The sequence below is a fragment of the Daktulosphaira vitifoliae genome, unplaced genomic scaffold (assembly GCF_025091365.1).
Source record: "Daktulosphaira vitifoliae isolate Bord-2020 unplaced genomic scaffold, ASM2509136v1 Scaffold_1, whole genome shotgun sequence".
Classification (NCBI taxonomy): Eukaryota; Metazoa; Arthropoda; class Insecta; order Hemiptera; family Phylloxeridae; genus Daktulosphaira; species Daktulosphaira vitifoliae.
The window spans coordinates 69431757-69454324 of NW_026099572.1; the positions used below are offsets into that span (position 1 = coordinate 69431757).

Consider the following 22568-nt stretch of genomic DNA (forward strand, 5'->3'; position numbering starts at 1 on the left):
ATATCCAGAACTGAATTAATTTTAATGATTTACTTTAACTAAAAAAAAAAAGTTAATATTTTGAATCCCTCTTGTGGACTGGTAAAGGGTTAGATTTATAAAAAAAAAACCCAGCACAGGAGGGTCACGGCACAGTGGTGACGTGGCATAGTTGAATCAAGTATAATGATATCTGACAGTGATTAAAATCACTATAAAAAAAAAACGCTTCGATGCAAATCTTTAGATAGTGTTTAATTTTAAAAAATTGGTGGATTATTCCAAAAGCTTCATAAACTGCTAGTTCCTTATTAATATCCTGATTAAGACAAAGTATGTAGAATAAAAAAGAGATTATTAGAAAATAGTATTTCCCATAAAAAAATTATATTGATCAATACACTTTTCAATAAGTTATAGCATTATAATGTTAAAAATGTAAAAAATAAAATTGAGAATTTTCACACAATAATAGCATTTGGTAGCCATTTTCACCTTGAAGATAAAATAAAGTCCGAAATTTTTTTTTTCCATGATAAAGTATATTACATTAGCTTTAATTTAAGATATATATAAAAGTGTCAGACTTTCCGGAACACTTTCAAAATTTAAGTTGAAAAAGTCAATTTTTTGTGAAAAAGTTGTCATTTTGAATCCCCCCCTGTAGGCAGGTAAAAAGTCAGATTTATAAAAAAAATATACCAAATGATAGGTAAAGACATCATGCATCTACAAAAAAAAGAATTATATTGATCCATACATCTTTCAAAAAGTTATAGCATTATAAAGTTAAAAATATAAAAAAGAATTTTTTTACAAAAATCGTATTTTTTTTATTAAGTTTAATGTCTGTTTTCACCATGAAGATAAAATAAAGTCCGAAATTTTTTTTTACCATTATAAAGTATATTACATTAGCTTTAATTTAAGATATATATAAAAGTGTCAGACCTTCCGGAACACTTTCAAAAGTTAAGTTGAAAAAGTTCTACTTTCTATATGCATTTTTTATATTTGAAGCCCCCCCCATATATAAATCCAGAAGTCAAATTTTTTTTTTTTCAAATTAAAGTATATTACAATAGCTTTAATTTAAGATATATATAAAATTGTCAGTCTTTCTGCAACATTTTAAAAAGTTAAGTTGAAAAAGTTAATTTTTTGTAAAAAAGTTACCATTTTGAAACCCTTCCTGTAGGCTTTTAAGGGTCAACTTTACAAAAAAAATATACCAAATGATAAGTATAGACATCAAGCATCTATAAAAAAAAAAATTATATTCATATGTTCATTTTTGAAAATGTTACGGCAGTTTTTAATAAAAGAAATTGAAAAAATTTCGAAAATTAGCGATTTTTAAATTTGTAATTTTTTTGGAGGTTTACCCCATTTACGGGTATCGAGGGAACTTTTTTCAATTTTTGAGGGTAATTTCTTTGACTAGATATGATTTGTGATCTATTGACATATTGTTCATTAAAATCAGTCCAGCGAGAGCTGAGATTGAGCGTTCACAGACACAAAAAAAATAATAAAAAAAAAAACACATCTTAGTAAAATTAATATCTTCTCAGCTTCGCATCGAAGCTAAAAAAACTAGTGCAATTATTTTTGAAATAAAACATACATTTTTTTTCTTCGTCTTATTTTTCCTCGCCTTTATTTCAAATACTTGGAATCAGCCACCCTTAATCCTAACCTAAACTTCCACTTTATGTAATCTCTCACATCATCTATGCATAAATCATCAATTCTTATGTGATATTAGAATTGATATAATACGATATATTATTGAATGTGATATTCAATAACATCCCTCCATCTTTTTTTGATCTTCCTCTACAACATCTTACCACAATATTCATTTCTAAAACTGTTCTAACAACTTCCGATTCTTCTCTCCTCATAACATGACCAAATCATCTAAGTCAATTTTCTCTCATCTTATTCACAGTTGACGCTACACCTATACTTCTTATTATATGTTCGTTCCTTATGATATCTTCTTTAGTCACTCCATTCATTCATCTAAGCATTCTCATTTTTGCTACTTTCATTTTCTGCTCTATTATCTATAATTTTTTTCAAGTTTTAACTTTAACTAAAGACTCAACTAGATATGATTTGTTAATTTTTAACGTATAGTTGAATGAAATCGATCTAGCGAAAGATGAGAAATAGTGGCGACAGACAAAAAAAACACATTGTAGTAAATTTAATACCTTCTTAACTTCACATCATAAAAAGATAATCACTAGTTAGGATAGATCAATTAAAAAAACTAAGGTTACTATTAGGTACGAGGTTTTTTTAAGTTGCAAACTTAATTTTATTTAAATAAATAATACAACATGTTCAACTTCACAATAAAGCTGAAATATCTTAATTAAGTACATTATTAGTAATATCATATTTTCAACTAGGATAATTTAGTATAAACTAAGGTATATATATTTTCGCCTAATTTGGTTGGTAATTTAAGTCAGTTAGATATACAATAAGACTTTACAATAAGAAATTTTTAAAAAGAAGAAATACAAAAACAATTTAGTAATACTTAACAGGAAAAAGTAGTATCAATTTATCAAACGTTAAATTACACTCAATTCTAGAAAAATAAATAAAGCTTACTATAAAAGTAAAGTTAATCTTATTGTATTTATTTTTTTTTTGCTACTTGAATCTTTTTTACTAATATATATATATATAATGCTAATGTAATATAATTTCTATATCTATTGATAACACAGGTAAACAAAAAAAATTGTTTTTTTTTGTGTTTATATATTAATGATAAATTTTTGTTTCCATTAAATCTATAAAATTGAAACGACCATTATTTTTTAAAAATTATTGATTTTATAATTTTTAAAAAATTTAATAATTACATAAGATTGTGTCATAGATTATCTGTTTGTATGCTACATAATCTCCAAATATATTTAATATATTACATGAAATATATATAATGTAGGGAAAAAAGTAATTGATTCTATATTGGCGAATTTTAAAAATTGTTATTAGTTTTAATTTAATGAAGGAAATTTAGTATTTTTTTATTTGTGAATAAAATGCTACAAATTCCATATAACTAAACAGATACTACATTATTTTGTTAACCATAATGTATTTAAAACCCGGACTTAAATTTTTAGTTGACCAGTGTGTATAATCATTTCTTAACACAATGTTTTATGAAATTTCATTATATTTGTAATTATGCGTACTTAAATTTTTATTTAAAATTAAAATAAAACTGTATACATCCAAGAATTGTAAAAATATTGAATGGGATTTAATTTATCTTAAAATTTATAGAGTATTAAAGATCTTAATTAATTTAATAAACCTTAAATTATGTAACAATAAAATATACTTAGTAAAAAAAATTGTTTTATATTTTATACCTCTACTCGTGTTATTAAGCAATACACGCTATAAAATTTAATACAACATAGGTTAGAAAAAAAAAAAGTGAAGTATTTTCCATACATTGCAACATTAAAATCACTGAATTAAATTAAGGTTCCTTATTAATTTACAAAAACAATTCAAAACAGTGTATCTTTCATTAACTAGCGTAATTGATAATTATATTTTGTGAATTTTTCAAGAATTCTTAAGTTTTTCTAACGCAGGAGTGGACTGAAAGGCTAACAGCTCAGAAGGCACAATAATTGTGGTGGCCCACATCGCTTCATAAAATATTTTTATCACTCCATTAAAGAAAAAATATAAGCAAATAGAAGGTCTAAAATCAGTTTTACAAACCGAATTACGGTATGGCTTTCATTGTTCTATCTATAGACAGCGCCCCAGGAGTAATTGGCACCTTGTTCCTGTGAGCAGTCCACCTCTGTTATAGTGGTTGTACTAATTTTAATCAAATTAATTGAATGGCTTTATACAAAAGTAACCATCTTAAATTTAGAATTTTACATCATGACGTACTTTAATTAGTTCATGCATTCATAGATATAATTATTAAGATAGTTTTTAAAACATAATTGTTTATGTTAGTGATTTATAATCGAATATTAATTTATTTTTATTATGCAAAATGTATAATAAAACATTTTTAATTTATTGTTCTATGGTGGATTTTTGGATTCAATAATGTCCAAATAGGACATTATAATTTTAGTCTTTCAATATTTTGTGTGAAATATTATTAAATCTTAACAAATTAATTTTAAACAATTATAACTACAAAATTATGTTATACATAAATAACAAATCTTAAATTTAGTAACAAAAACAAATAACCAAATCAATTCTAAATATTTCAACAAAAACAATAATAAACTTCAAAAAAATTAGGTAATTAATGGACCTTTTAATAAATTAACAATGAAAACCTTAACATTAATATTAAACCTAGCATTAATATTAATTTATTGTCATGTCAGCCTTGAGATAGCTTTCATTAGTTATCTCACCTTAAATTCTACTTATATTAGATAAATTTATACTTACATTAATTAGTTAAAATTTTAATTCACAAAAAAATTAATTTTTAATATTTGTGATCTAAACTTAATCAATTCAATAAGTCCATCGTTAAAATAATATAAAAACTACTCAATCAAAACCAAATTATTTTAATTCTAATATCTATACTAATTTTTAACTTATATTATAAAATTACATAATTATGAAATTTCAAACAGAGTTCTTTTTTATCGTTAGTTGATAGAGGTGTGACACACATAAAGTACAAGTATTATTGTTATAACTATTTTAATTGACATAATATTTAAATTAATTCTTAAATATAATATTGAAAAAAAAAAATTAAAAGTATATTTTTCATTAACTCTATAAAACCAATTATTTTTAAATGTATTTTTTTCATTTACCACAAAGTAAATCCTATAATATCAGTTAAGTATTAACAATAAAGAATACAACTAGGGCATAAGTTGATATAGTTCACAAAAAAGTTAACTAGACCAGTCATTTAGATGACTGTAGCTAGCTTATCCATATCACAGTAGGACGAATTTTGAAAAGGCATTCATTACATTTAAGAATGAGATTTAGAAAAATCATTTTATGGTTACCTATGTTAATTATTCTATTTTCGATCCAAAAATATTTGTTGAAAATTAAATCGTATAATCGATAAATAACTTATATTGAAAATTTACTATATTTAAATATCAGTCAAAATCATTTAGTAAGTACACTAAATGTCTTTTTTGAAAAAATAAAATAAAGTGTCATGAAATTATTATATTAATTAGTATTAATTTTTTTCTTAAAATTTTAACAAAATGATTAGACTGTTTTGAACGGTGATTCATTCCCCAATACTAATGGAACTTTTTTGAAGTTAGAACTTTAATAACATACTAATGCTTAAAAAAATTCCTATACTTTATTTAGCCATCAAAAATTGATAAAACGAAATCGTTTTATTTATAATGAACCCTGATGACCCCCGAGCTCATTGTGGAGGATTCATAATTAACATTGCAATAAAAAAATTTTGCACTACAACTTAAATGGTTATTGTAAAATTCTACTGTTTTGAATATTTATAGTGAATAAAACTGTCAAATTGTAATAGATTAAACTTATACACAAGAATAGATAATCAATATTATAAATACTCACTTCAATTCAGAAATAAGTAAGCACATCAAGTACATTCTGACGATGAAAAAGTTTGAAAGTATCTTAAAAGAGTACTAACACATCATCTGAAGTTAAGGTACGCTACGCAAAATAATATCATATAAGTGTCCTAATTCCTAAATGCGAGTTTATTAAATAATCGAATTATTTTAATCTAATTGAGACAAGGAAAAAGTTCTAACAATGCACATTATGATTTATTGCTTGAAATATATAATATGTATAGTTTTCACAAAATATGTAATATAGGGTTTTTTATGGTACCGGCGCAAAAGGGTTCGTTGATGCAGGTTTTGCTAGAAATGGGTTTGTAGGATTTTCAGTAAGCGCAGCGGGCTCGATTTCGGTACTCCTAGCTTTAAGATGCGTATTTTCATAGCCTAGATTGGTTTGTTCAACTGAACCGTAAGTTGGGAGCTTTTTCTTCTCTATATTCATCTAATTAAAAAAAAAGTTTAAAAAGATATTGTTTGAATCAAAACTGACGTTAAGTTTATTTAGTATCAGCTAACCTCGTTCATTTGTTGTTCTTCTTCGACTTTGGGTTCTGCCCATGATTGAAGTTCACCAGACGCAAAAAATCCATAAAATACAACTCCAACATAATGAATCATAGCTGACAAAATAAATACTTCAGCCCAACTATTTTTTGTCTACAAAATCAAAAAATATTACAGTACCATTGTGTAAATATGTGTTTGAAAAAATATTGCTTACCTTGTGAATTATAATGAGATTTATAGTTATTGGGCATAAGAGACCAGCTATAGTACCAATACCGTTTGATATACCCATTAATATACTAGCGTATTTTGGAGCAATGTCCAAATGATTAACATTGAATCCTGATGGTTATTAAAAAAATGAAATTGCAAAACTCTTAATTAATTTTGATTAGAAATGAACGCTACTATTTGTAACATTTACCTGATATAGCGAAGCCACTAAATGCAACACCACAAGTCATGGCGATCATAGCTGTTAATGCAGTGTCGGCAGTAGCTAACATAAGGAAGAAAGTGGCTTCCATGCCAAATCCTCCGCAGTTAAAAATTTTCCTAACTGCTGTTGTCGATAGAATGCCATTTCTACGAAGATGGTCGGCTAACAAACCTCCTAATGGTACTACTATCGTCATAACAAGATGAGGCAAAGCTCCAATGTAGCCAGCCTAAAAGTATAAAGTTATTAAAAATAGTTAAGATATATTTTATAGATAAAATAGCTATATTATTCTTACTTCTGATACTTCAAAATTAAATGTATGAAGATAGGAAGATTGGAATAATACTAATAAATAAAAGTTCCAAGAGCGGCAAAAATTTGCTACTATGATAGCATAAACAGGCATCGAATGAAAAATTTCTTTCCATGGTGTATTCGTTAACGTTGGAGGTGGCGACTGCTTAACAGCTCCTAATGATTTCTCTATATAATTTAATTCTTTAGCACTTATAGTTGGATGAAGACAAGGTTTTTCAAAGGCTAACCACAGCCAAAAAGCGTACCATATCATACCCATCACGCCTAGTAAAAATTAAACATTAAAATATTTATAGTAATCTTAAAAAAATCGAAAATTTATTACCATAAGCAAAAAATGGAGCTTCCCAGCTGAACCAATCGATTAACGTCCCTGAAAGTGGCATACCGACTACCACTCCTGCGTAGGATCCGCACAAAGCTATAGTAGCTAGTCTAGATCTTTCTAGAGGAGGAGCCCAATATCTCATGATACCATGGCAAGCGGGATATGTTACTCCCTAAAATATTCACAATAATTAAAAAAAAATGAAAGGATAACAAGAATATTAAAATACCTCAACCAATCCTTGAAGTGTTCGTATAAAAATAACGTAGGACGATTTATGAACTTCAGTCGCCGCAGGTATTAATAAGTTGAGCATTGACGACATCACAACAGCCATTCCAAATACTCTGTAAGTATAATATAGAGTGGTTACTATATGAGGATAAACTATGCTAAAATATAATCTATTACTTGTTAGCCGGATATTTAGAAGCAAGAAAACCACCAGGAATTTGAGTTATTAAATAGCCACAGAAAAACGACGTCTCGATTGCGATAAATGACCCTAGTGACCAATTAATCTATTCAAAGTGAAATAAATAATCATATAAATATAAAATATCAAAATACTGCTCAAAAGTGTACTCGATATACGCACCGGTGTTTCGTGTATGGTCATATGCTTCGGTAAAGGAGTCTGTATTGTTGTTGTAGTCGTATTATTTATTTGACTTGATGTATCATCCTATAAATAAGAAATATCGTATAGATTACAGTTTTTCTGCTATAAAGTTATTATATATTTTTTATATTATAAACAAGTATTCGCAAGTTAATGGAAATTAATTTATGTACATTTTATAAACAACACAAATTAAAAAATACGTGAAAATCATTTTGTTTTTTAGATTTAGAATATTTATTTTTCTTCTAAAAGCATTCAAATTTCAGTATTTAGATTGTGAACGTATTAATAGACGTTTTAGTTATTCTCGATTTGAAATATTAAGTTTTATCTTTGTACTGAGTTCAAAGAAAGTTAAACATAAGCAACATTTTCTAAGTTCGTGTCACGTCCGATAAAGCGGTAATATAGTTCTGTACATGTATACGAGTAACTAAGTGTAATAGAGAGAGCATTCCGATGTAAATACAGTATGTCTCGATATATGAACGGCATAACCCTCATGTATATTTCACACGCTGTTATGAATTTCATTTTGTACCCCCGCAAAAACAGTCAATATTTCAACCCAATCGAAATATGGTGAGGAGAGGGTGGACAAACACAAAATGCAATTGCTTTTGTCGTCACCAACGTCATCGGACACACGCACCGCATTACTTGCCAAAAAAGGGGGACGAACGTTTCAACCGGATTCACGGTACATTAAGCAACTGAAGCGGCATCACACCCGTGAAAACTCAAAAAGCTCAAGCGTATTGTCCACCGTATGACCATCAACGTGATACGAGACAATCGTCTAAAAAAGAAAAAAACTCGCTTATCGGTCCCTGCACTTTTTTTGAAATACTCGTCCGTTTTTTCTGTCGATTTTTCTGGTTAACAGTCTCTCTTATTTGAAGTCGACCGTCTTTCTTAAGCTGAACTACGACACAAAACTAAAATAAAACTTTTTTTATATATTACTCACGTCAGAATCTATATGGAATTTTAATTTTGCCATAGACATGTTGCATCGCATCCCAAATGTAATCATAAATCCTATTTATACAAAAATATACATATATAATGATTGTTTGATATAGATTCAACATATTATAACTTACTATGTAATTACTTACCGATGCATGTTAATACAGCTATTGTATAACGTTTACTCAGGTTTGGAATTTCTGGTGCAATATAACGGTCAATATGCCTAAGTGGAGGTCGGACAGGTGATGGTAGTGATTCGGTAGGACTTTGAAGACCTGGTCGGCCATCAGCATCTCCAGAGTAATCTTCTTTATAACTAAAATGATTTCATTTTTGAAAAATAAAATTGACTAAAACTAATAATTATTTAGAAAATATATATTTTAACTCACGGAATGGAAGACTTTTCTAAATGTGATTTGTTGAATTCAAATTCATCATATTGGTGTTGATTTGGCCTAAAAATAATATAAGAATAATAAATGAGTACAAAATAAATTTATAGTCGTTTCAACTATATGATTTAGTTTTTATAACTAAATAATTACGCTGTCACTATATTAATCATAATTTCGATTGACCCAATTATATAGTTTTTCCTTGTAAAGTCAAGAAAAATATATTTATTTTTTGGAACATAGTTAATTTTGAATAATTTAACTGATTAAAATGAAGTGAAATCGTATAGTTAGATTATGTCAGATAATGACTATTCTTATTTAAATACAATGTTTAATGAAATATGTATAAACGAAAAGTCAGTTATATATAAGTAAATGATAATTTACTTTCTTAAAAGTCTAAAAATACAAATACATTTTCCTTAACGCTAAATAATTATACGCTATTTCGAGAAGTTGAATTAAAAGTTGAGATTCCTTATATTTTATTCATTTTGTTTTAATTGTGTTTGCAATACGTCATAATAGCTAATTTAGGTTTGAATTTGTTTTCAACTGAATAAATAATACGGGAATAGAAATATACGTAGTTTCAGAACCAAAAATACAAAAGTATCAGATAAAATGATTCAAAAAGTTTTGTTTCATTTATTTGGAAATTCTCCGAATAAAAGTCTTTCAAATAAAACTTTTGTAATACATTTTTTTTTATTGTTTTCGATTAAACATAGTTTTTATTTTAAATTGTATGTGTGTTTAATATATTTCCATCCATTCCATTTAATCTACGTTGTTTCAAATTAATTAAAATAATTTTTGTGACAAAGTATATGATATAGTATTTATCGATTTTTTTAATTTAAATATGTTTTATCCCGTCAAGGTCGCAAATATTATGATGTGCAATTGGATTTATACGTTAAGTCGTGAAGCAAACATGAAGTCACAAGGTGTTGTCATGTCATCTGCATTCCACAAGTCTGGAGTACCTATCTTAGAAGCACTCAACGTCGTGGGCAGACAGACAACTCATTTCCAAGTGATTAATACTTGATAGGGAGAAGTTTCGCACACAATAACCGTGGCAATTCAATTAATTTCCAAACACCTTGGCTCCGCCAGATTTATTCTTTTCAACAATACTATGGAAAAACTTGTGTAGTGCCATCACACGCGATACGTCTTATAAATTCTTAACGTAAAATGTATTTATTTACTTATTTTACAGCGATTAAATAACTGATAATGACTAGCTTAAAGCTGAGTAACTCTTTATAGAGTAATTGATATAATAACATTATGATACAGTTTTTAAACTATTTTAGATATAAATCTTAATTTTACGTAAAATAAAATTGTTGAAATATTTGGGAGAGGTTAACAACCAAAAAACTGATAGGAAAGTAAATTTTTATCTGCCTAAAATTCGCACCCTAAACATTGGGGACAGGTAAGTAAATAATCGAAATCCAATCCGTATGGTGGCGAGATTCTGTTGAAATGTGACACTCGACCAAAGACAGCTTGATTGATGATCTATCGTTGAAACCGTTTGGATTTATGACTTTTGCTTTGCTCGAATACACACCTTCTCCACAAAAAGTTGAACCATACGAACGGCGTTCAAAACACAATGACGACGTCTGTCACGTCATCTAATCTAAACCACCACCGGTCACCGCCGACGACCAGCCGATTTCTCTTTATTATCCCTTGAGGTGCCTTTCACCCTCCAATAATTCAGTTCTTAGAAAATGGAACCTACGTGTCACCGGACCGTCATTCATCAGAAATGGAGACCGCGCGTAAACAAACAGTACTACAGCTAATATTTATTGCGGAGTATAAATCATTGTTGATATGTACCAACCCTAGTAAAGAGCTTTTAAATGAACTTCTAAGTATATTTTATCCTAAACGTGTCATGCGGTTTGTTATAATCTTCAATTTAACTATGAAAAATTAATACTCTTTCGCTACAGTCAACTTAACATTCGTGACGCATGTCGCTAATATTCAATTAAAATAGACTATACACGCCGGCGTATCAAATTGTTAGATTTTATTTATTTTTTTTTTTTATTGTAAAGTTACAAGCTCATTATAGATTGTAAGAATAACAATAATATACACACTGTCTGTGGGTAATATGAAAAATTCACTGTCACATCATTGTAAAACCGCTAACAATCTGTGCGATGTTCCACCCCTGTCCCAGGTGGCCGACTAAATCACCCATGGGAATATCTCTATGCTGTTCAAAAGGCGTGGAAACATCATTGTACGAAAGAGAGCTTATAATATAGTATCCTCTTACACGGAGATTCGTTCTTTTATTACCTTTCCAGTTTTTCAAGTACCTCATACCACTCGAAAAATTTGATACCTCTTGATACTATAAAATTAGTACAAAACGTTTGATATTTAACAATGCGCACGTGTTCCAGTTAGATTTTACACGGGGATTATACCTACAAAATCTGCAATTTAAAACAAAACCGAACAATCATGAGTGCCGGTTAACGATGATGTTAGGCAGTTAATGAAACCATTGACATAATTAATGAATGCGAGTAGTAAATTCATATTATATTATACATAAATTTTATAATATAAATAATAAAAGTAAGTGAACAATATGCAAATATTTTATACAAAATCATAATCAATGGAACCAAACCAAAAGCTTTAAACTGCATTAGTATAATTTATTTTGAGTTTAGAAATATACACTTTCATTTGATATTTTGTTAAGAAATAAAAATGTTGTTCATATAAGAAGAGTGAGAATAGTTTTTTTTTTAACTCTTCACAACTACACGTGTTAATATATGCAAAATAAATATATTTAGTTGAGTTTTAAAGTTAAAAAAAAACCCATTAATGCCATTGATAAAGAATGTTTAATAATTATGTATTATAAGTTAAAATAAAATATTACCTTTTGTGAAAATTTTGAAGACCGAAAATCTTAAAAATTGTCTAAATAACTAATTAGCTACATCACAAATATAAATTTCATACTCTAAAATATCTTAATGTAAATTTTCCAATGTAATAGTTTACGGTTATTAGTTATTGCTATATTACACCCCTAATTTTATTGAACTTATATACATGTAAATTAATAATACTCCAACCACACGACTGCATCGAATACAGTCACCGTCAAACTCACTTCAAACGATATCAATTTGACTCGGTAATTTGTGAAAAGCAAACATACACAAAACATTATAAGAGAGGGGTGGTGTCCCTTTGCAGAACGGCAGTTTATTAAATCTTTGGAGTTTATTGACTGAACGCTGGCGGTGAGTGACAGCCGCCGTTCAAGGGATGTTGCCGAATATTAATACGAGCGACGGTATAGCAACACAAAAGGAAACCTCGATAATACTCTCTTATATTGGTTTCACCAGTCTCCGAGTTCATAAAAACTAAAAAGAATATTGCAATAAAAAGGTGTATTCAGTTTATGCTCGACGAACAAAGTTAAAAATGAACAAACATAGGAGTTCATATTAAATTAAAGTGTTTCCGAAGTAATTCTAAATATCAGAAAAATTTATTGTAATATGAGAGTTTAGAAGACAGCAAATTATCTTTATTGTCATCTCTTCAATTTTTCATAATAAAGATACAAAAGATTTAAATTTATTAAAATAAAAAACGAACACTTATTTACAATAAAATGAAAGCTGTTAAATATTGCAACCACATAAATTTTTAAAAGGTTTAAATGAACCTATGAGTGTTATGTCTTACAAATAATAAAATAGATAAAACACTGAAAAATTCTCCAAAAATAATATTAATTCATATAATTTAAGTCAAATTGCTAATTTTTTGTATAAAATTTTGTTTATAGTATTTCTATATATACGCTTTAAAATGTAAATATAAAATGACAGAAAATTTTTTTATGTATAGCGCATTTAACATAAAAATTTGTTATAAAAATATATTTAAATTAAAATTAAATGAATTTTATATCGTAATTTAATTATTGATAATCAAAATTGACTCTATTTTTGAATAAATTTATTAAAATATAATCATAGTATTGAATTTATTAAATCGATTTAGTCATAAAAATATTAAAAAAAGTCATTAAATGAATTTCTTTGGTTGACCGACCACTAATCAAATAATGGAAAACGAGATCGGAAATGGTAGTGATTAATGAGGAAAGAAAATAAGGACAGTTTTTGTTAAAGTTGAAAATTCTTGGCCTTGACACAAAAGACATATTCTTGGTCTTGGTCAATTGGAAAAAACTCGCAAATCTTTTCAAAGAATACTATTGTCACAGATTTTATATAAAAGGATTTATGTCTCTGAGACTGCTGTGAGTTCGTTACTCTTTGTTTGGAGACCATGAAAGATAAAATCTTTCTATTAAGTTTTATCTGATGCACAAAACTATCATACTTATAACATGAACATTTTAAATGATGTAATAATTATTTATGATATTATCGAGAATCCTTTGTTTTCAGAACATTTTTGTACTTACAAGAAAACAAGATATCTAAATTTAAAAATATATTATGTGCACTGGTAATCTAGTCAGTACAACTCACAAAATCAATGATGTTCACTGAAGTTTACTAAGAGTTAAACATTTTAAATTCATACTATGTACTAATATGCGATACTCGTGAAAAAATCACTAAGCAAATCCAATGTTACCGCAAATTTCCTATTAATTGTAAGAAAGCGCGTCTACAAGATGCTCAATCTTCGGTCTTTTCAAACGTTTGGGGATTATAAGCGTCAAATAATGTCCTTCTTTTTTGTTGCTATGAGATTATATATGTCAATGATTTCCCTAGGGAGTACCATCGCGTCGTCGATGATAATTGATTTCGCTTTTCGGCTCATTTATTTCCATGAGAACATACTTCCGCACACAATTACTATAATCATAATTTACTGAAGAATAACAAACAATATTTCAATGAAATTTTTTTTTTATTGCATATAGTTTATGTAATATAATATTTAGCTCAGTTAATTTGTAAAATGTAACTTACAATAAATATTATAATTTTTTTTATTTGTACAGTTAAATAACTAAAATTAACTCTGAATTTAATTTCATTAAATTTTCTCAACGAATTAAGATACACACTATTGTATCACGAACAGTAAGACATAACCCAAAAAGCAACGTTTTTACCATTCATGTTTACTGTCATCAGGCTAAGGAATTGTTATCCAGCTCATCGGCTACATTGAGGGTAAGTTATTATTATGTCGTCGAGCCCATTAGCGTGATTAATTTTCTGTTGTTACAGTTGATGTAGGGAAACGTTTACGCATTTATCATGCATTGTTTGAATGCATTTATAGTATGTAGAAGCAAAATTGTTCAATTGATTTGGTAAATGTAAAAACTAGCATTTAAAACATTGAAAAGTGAAAGTTATTTTTATAAAAGTATTTACTTTTTGATCAGATGATAGGTTAGGATAGGAACACACATTTGAATTTAATGAATATTGATATTAGAAAAAATAAAATAAAATTCAACATAACTATTCATACAGGATCTTAAGTTTCATTGCTGATAAAATTCTGAATATTGAATAATTATGTAGTTCTTTACGTTTATTCCGAAATATAAATATATTTTTGTGATATTCTCTTAACAAAATAAGTCACTTCGATGGCTTTATTTAAAACATTTATATTCATTATTTTATTTAAACATCAAATCGACATCTGTCGTCTCACAATTGATTGTTTACTTAATTACATGTAAGTATAAGTGAAATAATCTTCAAAAATTGTATACTATTGAATTTATGAAATGTTTAATTTGCGTTACTATACAGGGTGGCGCTGCATTCACTTAAATGTAAATAACTTTTGATCCAGTTAATGTTTTTTTTATTAATAGTCAATATACTTGATGGTTATAGTAATCATTTAATTAATAATTAATATATTTAATTTTTAAAATGTATGAAAAATTTCAAATTAGCCATAATTTAGAATATATTTAAAAAATAATTTGGTTAAAAAAATTCTCATTGATATTTGGTAGTTAATTTTCTGTAACATTTTAAATTTTGTAAAAATTTGAATTTTTCTGTATTAATTCTACGGTATTAAACGCTGACTACCTTATATAAAAAAACGGTAATTGAAAAGCAAAATTCTAACTCAAATATAATTACAGAAATATGCAAAAAAAATCATAGGCATAGATTTTTACTGAATCGACAAACGTTCGTCGCATTAGTTTTTTTAATAAAATTAGCAATTTAAGCTGATTCAAATGTTAATATAAATTTTTTTGACTTCAAAGAAAAAAAAATTGAAATAAGTTTAACATTATATTCTATGTCAATTAGATTTATATAATATTGAGTAAAATCAGTGTACCCCTTATAAGGTATTTTAAAATAATTTAAAATACAATACCAAGAATTTTAACACAAAAATAGCATGCTTTTTAACTGCGTCAACCATTTGCACATAGTAGATAAGTCGTCGGGAGAAATTTTTTTTTCAACATTTAGTACATAACATAATCTTTATTTTCACATATGTTTGAAGTTCGGAGTATTTCCATAACATTTTCAAAACTTAAGTTGAAAAAGTTAAATTTTTGTGCAGAAGTGCAATATTGAATTCCCTCCTGTGGGCAAGTAAAAGGTCAGATTTTTAAAAAAATTATTAAAAATGAAAGGAAAATATCTAAGGTTTCAATATAAAAAAGAATTATTTTGATTTGTTCATTTTTCAATAAGTTATGGCGATTAAAAAAAAAAAGTCGAAATTTACCGATTTTAAAAATTATAAAATTGAGTGCATTTTCAGTATTTATGGAAAACGAGGGCATCATTTTTAATTTTTGAGGGTAATGTATTTAATGAGATACGATTTGTGATCTTTTGACATATCGTTGAGAAAAATCGGTCCAGTAAGAGCTGAGAAAAGTAGTGACAGACATAAAAAAATAAACACATTATGTAAAATTAATACCTTCTCAGCTTCGCATCGAAACTAAAAAGAATAGAAGTAAATACCATCTTTTCATACTAAATATGATATGAGTATGGATTTTTCCATGAAAATTATTAACGTTCCAATGACTGGCTTTAGTTCAAATAAAAACACGAACAATACTTATTATTTAAGAAGTATTTTATCTCATTAGAGATAAAACTACTTATCTTACTTTTCTTCTGTCCTTGTGTCGACACGTATTTCAATGTTTAATACCGTAAAATAACACATTAAAATTCAAATTTTCACAAACTTTAAATTATGCAGACTATTTAATATTGAATACTAATAAGATATTTTTTTAACAAAAATTTTTTTTTTTAAATCTTCTCTAAAAAATAGTTATTTTGGATTTTTTTTACATTTTATTAAAAATTGAAAAATAATTAATATTTAAAACAATGTAAAAATATAAATTATTGAGATATAATTATAGACCTAACGTATAACTTCTATTAAAAAAAAAAAAAATCAGTAAAAAATATTAACTAGATCAAAAGTTATTTAAGTTGTCAGTGAATGCTGGGCCACTTTGTATATCGCTTTACAATTAAAAATACTGTAAATTATAATATTTTATATCATTTTAATATCGATTAATAGTATATACAATTTCATTTAATTATAAATTATTTGCTTGTTTAAGATTTATACTAAAAATTATTATAGTTATAACAAGACAAAAAATATACATATTTTTGGTAAGCTGATTTCATTCAATTGTGTATCAAACGATTTTGTTTTTATTTGTATAAAATAAGGCATGGACAAAAAGAAAATATTGAATTAGACCGACGAATGTGCGTAGGGGAGAAAAAAAGCACTGTGATTCATCCATCTTATAGTATGGTGATCACGTTCTTTTTCCAAAAATAAGCCACTTAAGCCACAATCGTAATATACTTTTCTTTGTATTTTTTTTTATTTTTACGTGTTTTATGAAAATCGGATTTGTTTCATACAACTTTATTTACAAAACGTAATTATAATATCTACATGTCATTAATGATTATGCGAAAAAACTTTTGTAAATCGAAAAAATTATTGAAATCATTATTATAAATGATTCTTGTATGTATGTGTTACTTACAATTCAATTTTGATATTTATTTTTATTTATTTGCACTGTTTAGTGAAACATATCAACTTTAATGATAAATTAATGTTGATTTATTATAACAAATTAATTATCTATTAAAAAATGAGTCCTCGAAATAATCGGTTAAGTACATGTTAATAAATCGAATAATTCATTACACCTATTAGTAATCCAATAATAATTATTTGAACAAGATGTGGTCGCTAGTTCTAATATTCATTGTGACTATTACATATATTTTATTTTTTTCTCCTATTCGTTTTCGAAACAACAGTGGACCGTTTTTCATTTTTTACAAATTACCAGGACCTTTATATCCCTTAAAGTATATATTCTATTATTTATTTTTTACTAGTGTTAAAGTAAGTAATGAAATATTATTTAATTGAACCACTTTAATTACATTTACATTTTTGTGTTTATTTAGAGTCTTTTACAATATTTCGATTACCATACAAAGCACGGAAAAACTTATGAAAATGATGGACCACATAAGTTAGGAGACACTCTCGTAAATCAGAAATAGTTTTTGAACTATTGCGAGAACTGTAATTATATTTTTTTAGGGTTATGATGCAACTTGGTTTGGTGGTACCAATTCTGATGGCCAATGGATTTTGTTTTCTATTGATCGGAGAAGTGATCATAAAATGTCCTTAGGATATGTCTGTCTGAAAGTAAACATAAACTGAATAATTAATTTTCTAATAAGTAGTCGTCGAATTAAATGTATTTTAATACATGATTAGGTATAAAACGCGGACGGAGAAAACGTACATTAGTACCTATCTTACATACCTACTCAATGTACTAAAACCTTGTAACTTAATTAGTTCTTGGTCTAAAATTGTTATCGATCCATCAAAATGTTTGTAAAATAGCTATTTTGAATTTAATAATAAATTATTATTTTTTCTTGTTTATAATTAATAATAAATGTATACTTTAAATTTAATCAAAGAAGACTTAATTAGTTTTTAAAAAATGTTCAAAAAAAAAAATTAAATAATTGCATCAATAGTTATAAGCGCTGACAATTAGGTTTGAGACAAATTGTAATGTACATAGATTCCTGGAATCGGATTTATGGCAACTTCCGTATTAGAAGATACTTTAGTTAAGAGCAAACATAATTTTACTTTGGATAAATCCGATGCAACTATGAATATTCCTTTGCGAAGTTGGACATTTCAATTTGAAGGAGAAATGGTGTAAGGTCAAAGCTTTCAAACAATAACAAAATCTCAATTTAGGTACATTATTTTTAATCATCATTTTTTTTTATTTTGAATCAGTTTTGTTGACAACCCAACAAAAAGCACCTATGTAATAATCAATGGTCAATGGCAAAGCACAAATGAAGTTTGGTTACTCAATCGAGATTGGAGTAGTGAGTTATTTGCTGAATCATTTGCTCTAGAAAAATTCAACACATTTGTGAAAGCAATTTTAAAAAAGTATGCACATTTTATGTTTTACTAATTTTATTTAATTCAATAAATCAAAATAAAATTGATCAATTACAGATCAAAGACAAACGAAGTTGTTCATTGGGAACAGATTGGAAAAATAAATGCTGAGGTAAATATCCATGGAACGACAGTCGAAATTAAAAATATCATGGCACTTAAAGATAGAAGCTTTGGTGCAGTAAGAGATTATTCATTGATTCACAGATATGTTATGTTTATGATGTTTTTAAATAATGGTCAATGTGTTGTGTTTTGTGCTGTTTGTAGCAAAACTTCTCTATCACGGTAGTAAATTACATTCAACTATTTAGATACTGAATTATCTAATATCCACTAATAATTTAAGCCTATTTTATGGATATATGAGTAATGAAAATGGTAGAAACATTAATATTGACTGGAGTGATTTTAATATGTACCAAACTGGAGAGAATGGTAGGACTCCCGAAGAAATAAATTTTATAATAAGAATTGGTAAACGTTTAAAATATAATAATTATTATCAATCAATAATTATAATCCAATTAAATTTTTAGATAATCAGTTTCACTCGATTGAAATCAAATGTACAAATCAAAGATGGTTTTCAATTGAAAAAGAAAATATAACAAGAAATGAACAGTTTGCACAGTGTCTCTTTGACGATATACCAGGAAAATGTTTTATTCAATGGCAATATAGCAAAGAATCGTTAAGAAAAACAAAACTTAATAACTTTGATTTTGAAAGTCAGGATAGTAAAAAATAAAATTTATAATTTAACAGATTTAACAGATTTACTCTTGTATTGAAATTATTAAGTACATGAATATATTTCACACAAAATTAACTATTTTTGTACACTATTCTAATTTATCACAGTCTAAGAATTAAAATTGTTGTTTTTTTTTATGAATATTAATAGACACTTTTTAGTCATATATGAAAGTCAGTAATTTAAAAATAATTGTTTAAAAAAATTAATTTTTGAGCTATATTAACATTTGTCACTAGATATAGTAATTAAAAATAATTTTAGGCTATTAAAATTGAGAACAGAATTATAATCATAATGGTTGCTATTTTTTTTTTTTTAATTATTTGTTAAAGAAAACTATTTAGTGTTACGGAATTAAGTTATAGTTGTTTGTTTTCTCTGTTCTTGAGACAGTTGACAAAGACTTTTCGGTAGTGATAATCATTATAAAGGAGTTGGGGTAAACGCGACATCATTCTTCATTATGATGATCACAGTGGTGCAGATACATGATATGCTGCAAATTCTCATCAGACTAATTGTGCGGCGCGGCCGGCACGGCGCCTTATTCTACGATAGTATGAGTAGTGTGATTAATGCTCTTAAAATAATTTGCATTAAAACTATTTGTAAAAAGTTCGATGATATCAATCATTGTCGTCGGGATTATAATTAAATTGATAAAACAAAGTATAATAAAATAACATAGACGGCGTTATAAAATAAAGAAAAAAAATCTCCAGTAGAAAATATCATCATGTCAAGACCTCGTTATTTCAATTTTAGCACGTGATGTGCTGATATTCTCATGCATATTAACAACAATCTAACGCACGTTAGCAGTAGTCCCGAAACTATAGGAGGTCGTCTAATTTAAAGGAGGAAACACAAAAGGGTGAGTACATATATTCTTTGACCACATAGTATGCTGCTTAATTAAAATTAAATTTCAAACGTATCAAGTTAACAGTGATCGATATACTTATTTTATTCGTATTATTTGACTAAGAACTAATGATATTTAATTATTAGAAATAAAAATGAAAAATGTATACTAGTATAGTTTTAACAACACGCATTTTTTAATAAATTGGTAATATTAGTACTTCTCAAAGATTTTCTCTGAAAATATTTATACTATTCTTTTTAAAACAAAATTCATATTTATACTGAATTACTATGTATGATATGTATAATATTTTAGTACATCGATACAGATTTTGGCTTATTTTATGAAAAGGAAATAAAAATGTAGTCAATCGAAGGGCAATTCCTGTGGGGTTGTAAACCTAACCCTCCTTTTGTTACATACTGTTTAGGCTTAGTAAATTATTTACTACGACCCAATGTACTATAAACGACCTAGAACTATCAAACGAATCTACTTAAATACTTTTATAATGTTTTTGATTTTATTTCACAGTGTAGCAACAATCACATTTATTTTTTAATATGTAAATAAATTTAAATAATAAATAGATACATTCTATTAATTAACGTTTAATTTGTAATACACCATTATCGATCAAACATATTTTTAAAGGTTGCAGAAAAAACCAAGAGGCCAGAAAACTATTCAAAATAAACCGCCACCTAGCTGAAAGCCTCGGACCACACCCAGAAAATAAAATTAAACTTATTAAATTTATAAAATCTATAGATTTATTAAAAAAATGTAAAAATAGTTTTAAATTATACAATAGTAGATTATTAATTTTCATATAGATCTATTTACTTATATAATAACACTTGAGTAAAAAAATTGTTGCTAATGGCCATTGTTGTCAAAACATTTAATAATAAAAAAATAAATACATTTTTAATAAATGTAGTAATTTTTTAGTCATTTTTAGTAATTTTTTCAACCTTAAACCAATTAATTATATTGCATAATTGATTAATGATTTGATTAAATAAAACAATTATAGTTCATTTTATATAATTTTTTCAATTTTGAAAGTTATAAAAGTTCTCTAAAAAATCAATCATTTCTAATAAGGATTTCTAATCTATTTCTATGAAAGATTGAAAAATAAATTATATACGTTAATATAAAAGTAATATTTCCAGCAATTTTACGAGTTATTATTAATTACGTTAAGTCGAGTTTGTTATAGTATTAAATAGGCGCGGAAACTGATGATTGGATTAGAAGCTCATCATTTCAATTTTTATAAAGCTTCCCATTACACTATCCCTTCAGCATGAAAGAGATTTTTAGTTTTTCAATGCTTTGTCCTCCTCTCAATTTCATTAGAGTTCTCTTTTACCCTGTTTCCACTACTAACTCTTTAGCCAGTAAATGTTTCATAACCTCATTTACATTCATGTTACCCGCCTACCACAGTTAAAGCATTTGCCGCCGTCCCGCCTTTCAAACAAAGCACTCTTTTTAACTCAATTTGCCGCAACCGTCACCACTGTGTTTTCACTTACGTCTATAGTTTTATTATGTTTTAAGGGTAAAGCCTGGTATGCATTAATCGATGGCTAGATATATTCATTGTTGATATTTATTTACGTCAATTAGTTTTAGAAGAATTAAGTTTAATTTTTGCTAAAAATCCTACCCATGAACTTAAAATTTAGTCATAGCTATAGAAAAAACCAAATTCAGCTTTAAAAAAATTAAAAGTATGATACAATTTGATATATATCTTCATGTCTTCTGATACATCATTAAAAAAATTATTTTTTTTTTATAAAAAAATAATAATTTATAAAATATAAGCAAACTATAGACAAATATAAAATCTGTGTTTATTTAAAATAACACATTTTTAAATGAAATTATCATAACAAAATTAAAAAAATGAATAAAAACGTTAGAAAAATATTATTAACAGTAAATAATAGAAAAAATTATTAGTGAACGCCATTGCACATTATCGATTTCTGGAGCTTACGTGATTATAATTATATAGCCAAGGATTATAAATATTTAATTTCAATGTACAAATAAAATTACTTATATTGAATGTTTATAATTTAGTTAAACTGAATTATTTAATTAAGTAAATATAGAGTATT

At 26.6% G+C, this 22568-nt stretch overlaps 2 protein-coding genes and 1 pseudogene across 2 annotated transcripts in view; 2 read left to right on the plus strand and 1 right to left on the minus strand.

Moving 5' to 3' along the window:
* LOC126905847 (pancreatic lipase-related protein 2-like) overlaps nucleotides 1-10445 on the plus strand; it is a 45576-nt pseudogene extending 35131 nt beyond the window's left edge.
* LOC126905770 (vesicular glutamate transporter 1) overlaps nucleotides 2309-22568 on the minus strand; it is a 33488-nt gene continuing 13228 nt past the window's right edge. The window contains exons 3-14 of the mRNA XM_050685803.1: nucleotides 9203-9268; nucleotides 8957-9126; nucleotides 8806-8876; nucleotides 7809-7895; nucleotides 7622-7731; nucleotides 7440-7557; nucleotides 7208-7382; nucleotides 6860-7146; nucleotides 6547-6790; nucleotides 6337-6464; nucleotides 6132-6272; nucleotides 2309-6057 (exon numbers count right to left, since the gene is read on the minus strand). Coding sequence (XP_050541760.1) covers nucleotides 5875-6057; nucleotides 6132-6272; nucleotides 6337-6464; nucleotides 6547-6790; nucleotides 6860-7146; nucleotides 7208-7382; nucleotides 7440-7557; nucleotides 7622-7731; nucleotides 7809-7895; nucleotides 8806-8876; nucleotides 8957-9126; nucleotides 9203-9268 — 1780 coding nt within the window. The 3' untranslated portion in view covers nucleotides 2309-5874. The remainder of the gene's footprint in view (nucleotides 6058-6131; nucleotides 6273-6336; nucleotides 6465-6546; nucleotides 6791-6859; nucleotides 7147-7207; nucleotides 7383-7439; nucleotides 7558-7621; nucleotides 7732-7808; nucleotides 7896-8805; nucleotides 8877-8956; nucleotides 9127-9202; nucleotides 9269-22568) is intronic.
* LOC126905810 (uncharacterized) lies at nucleotides 17379-19830 on the plus strand. Its single transcript, XM_050685885.1, has 8 exons — nucleotides 17379-17692; nucleotides 17758-17841; nucleotides 17897-18007; nucleotides 18399-18541; nucleotides 18626-18787; nucleotides 18857-19087; nucleotides 19149-19276; nucleotides 19339-19830. Exons 1-8 carry the CDS (start codon nucleotides 17525-17527, stop codon nucleotides 19548-19550), a joined length of 1239 nt encoding a protein of 412 aa, XP_050541842.1. The 5' UTR covers nucleotides 17379-17524; the 3' UTR covers nucleotides 19551-19830.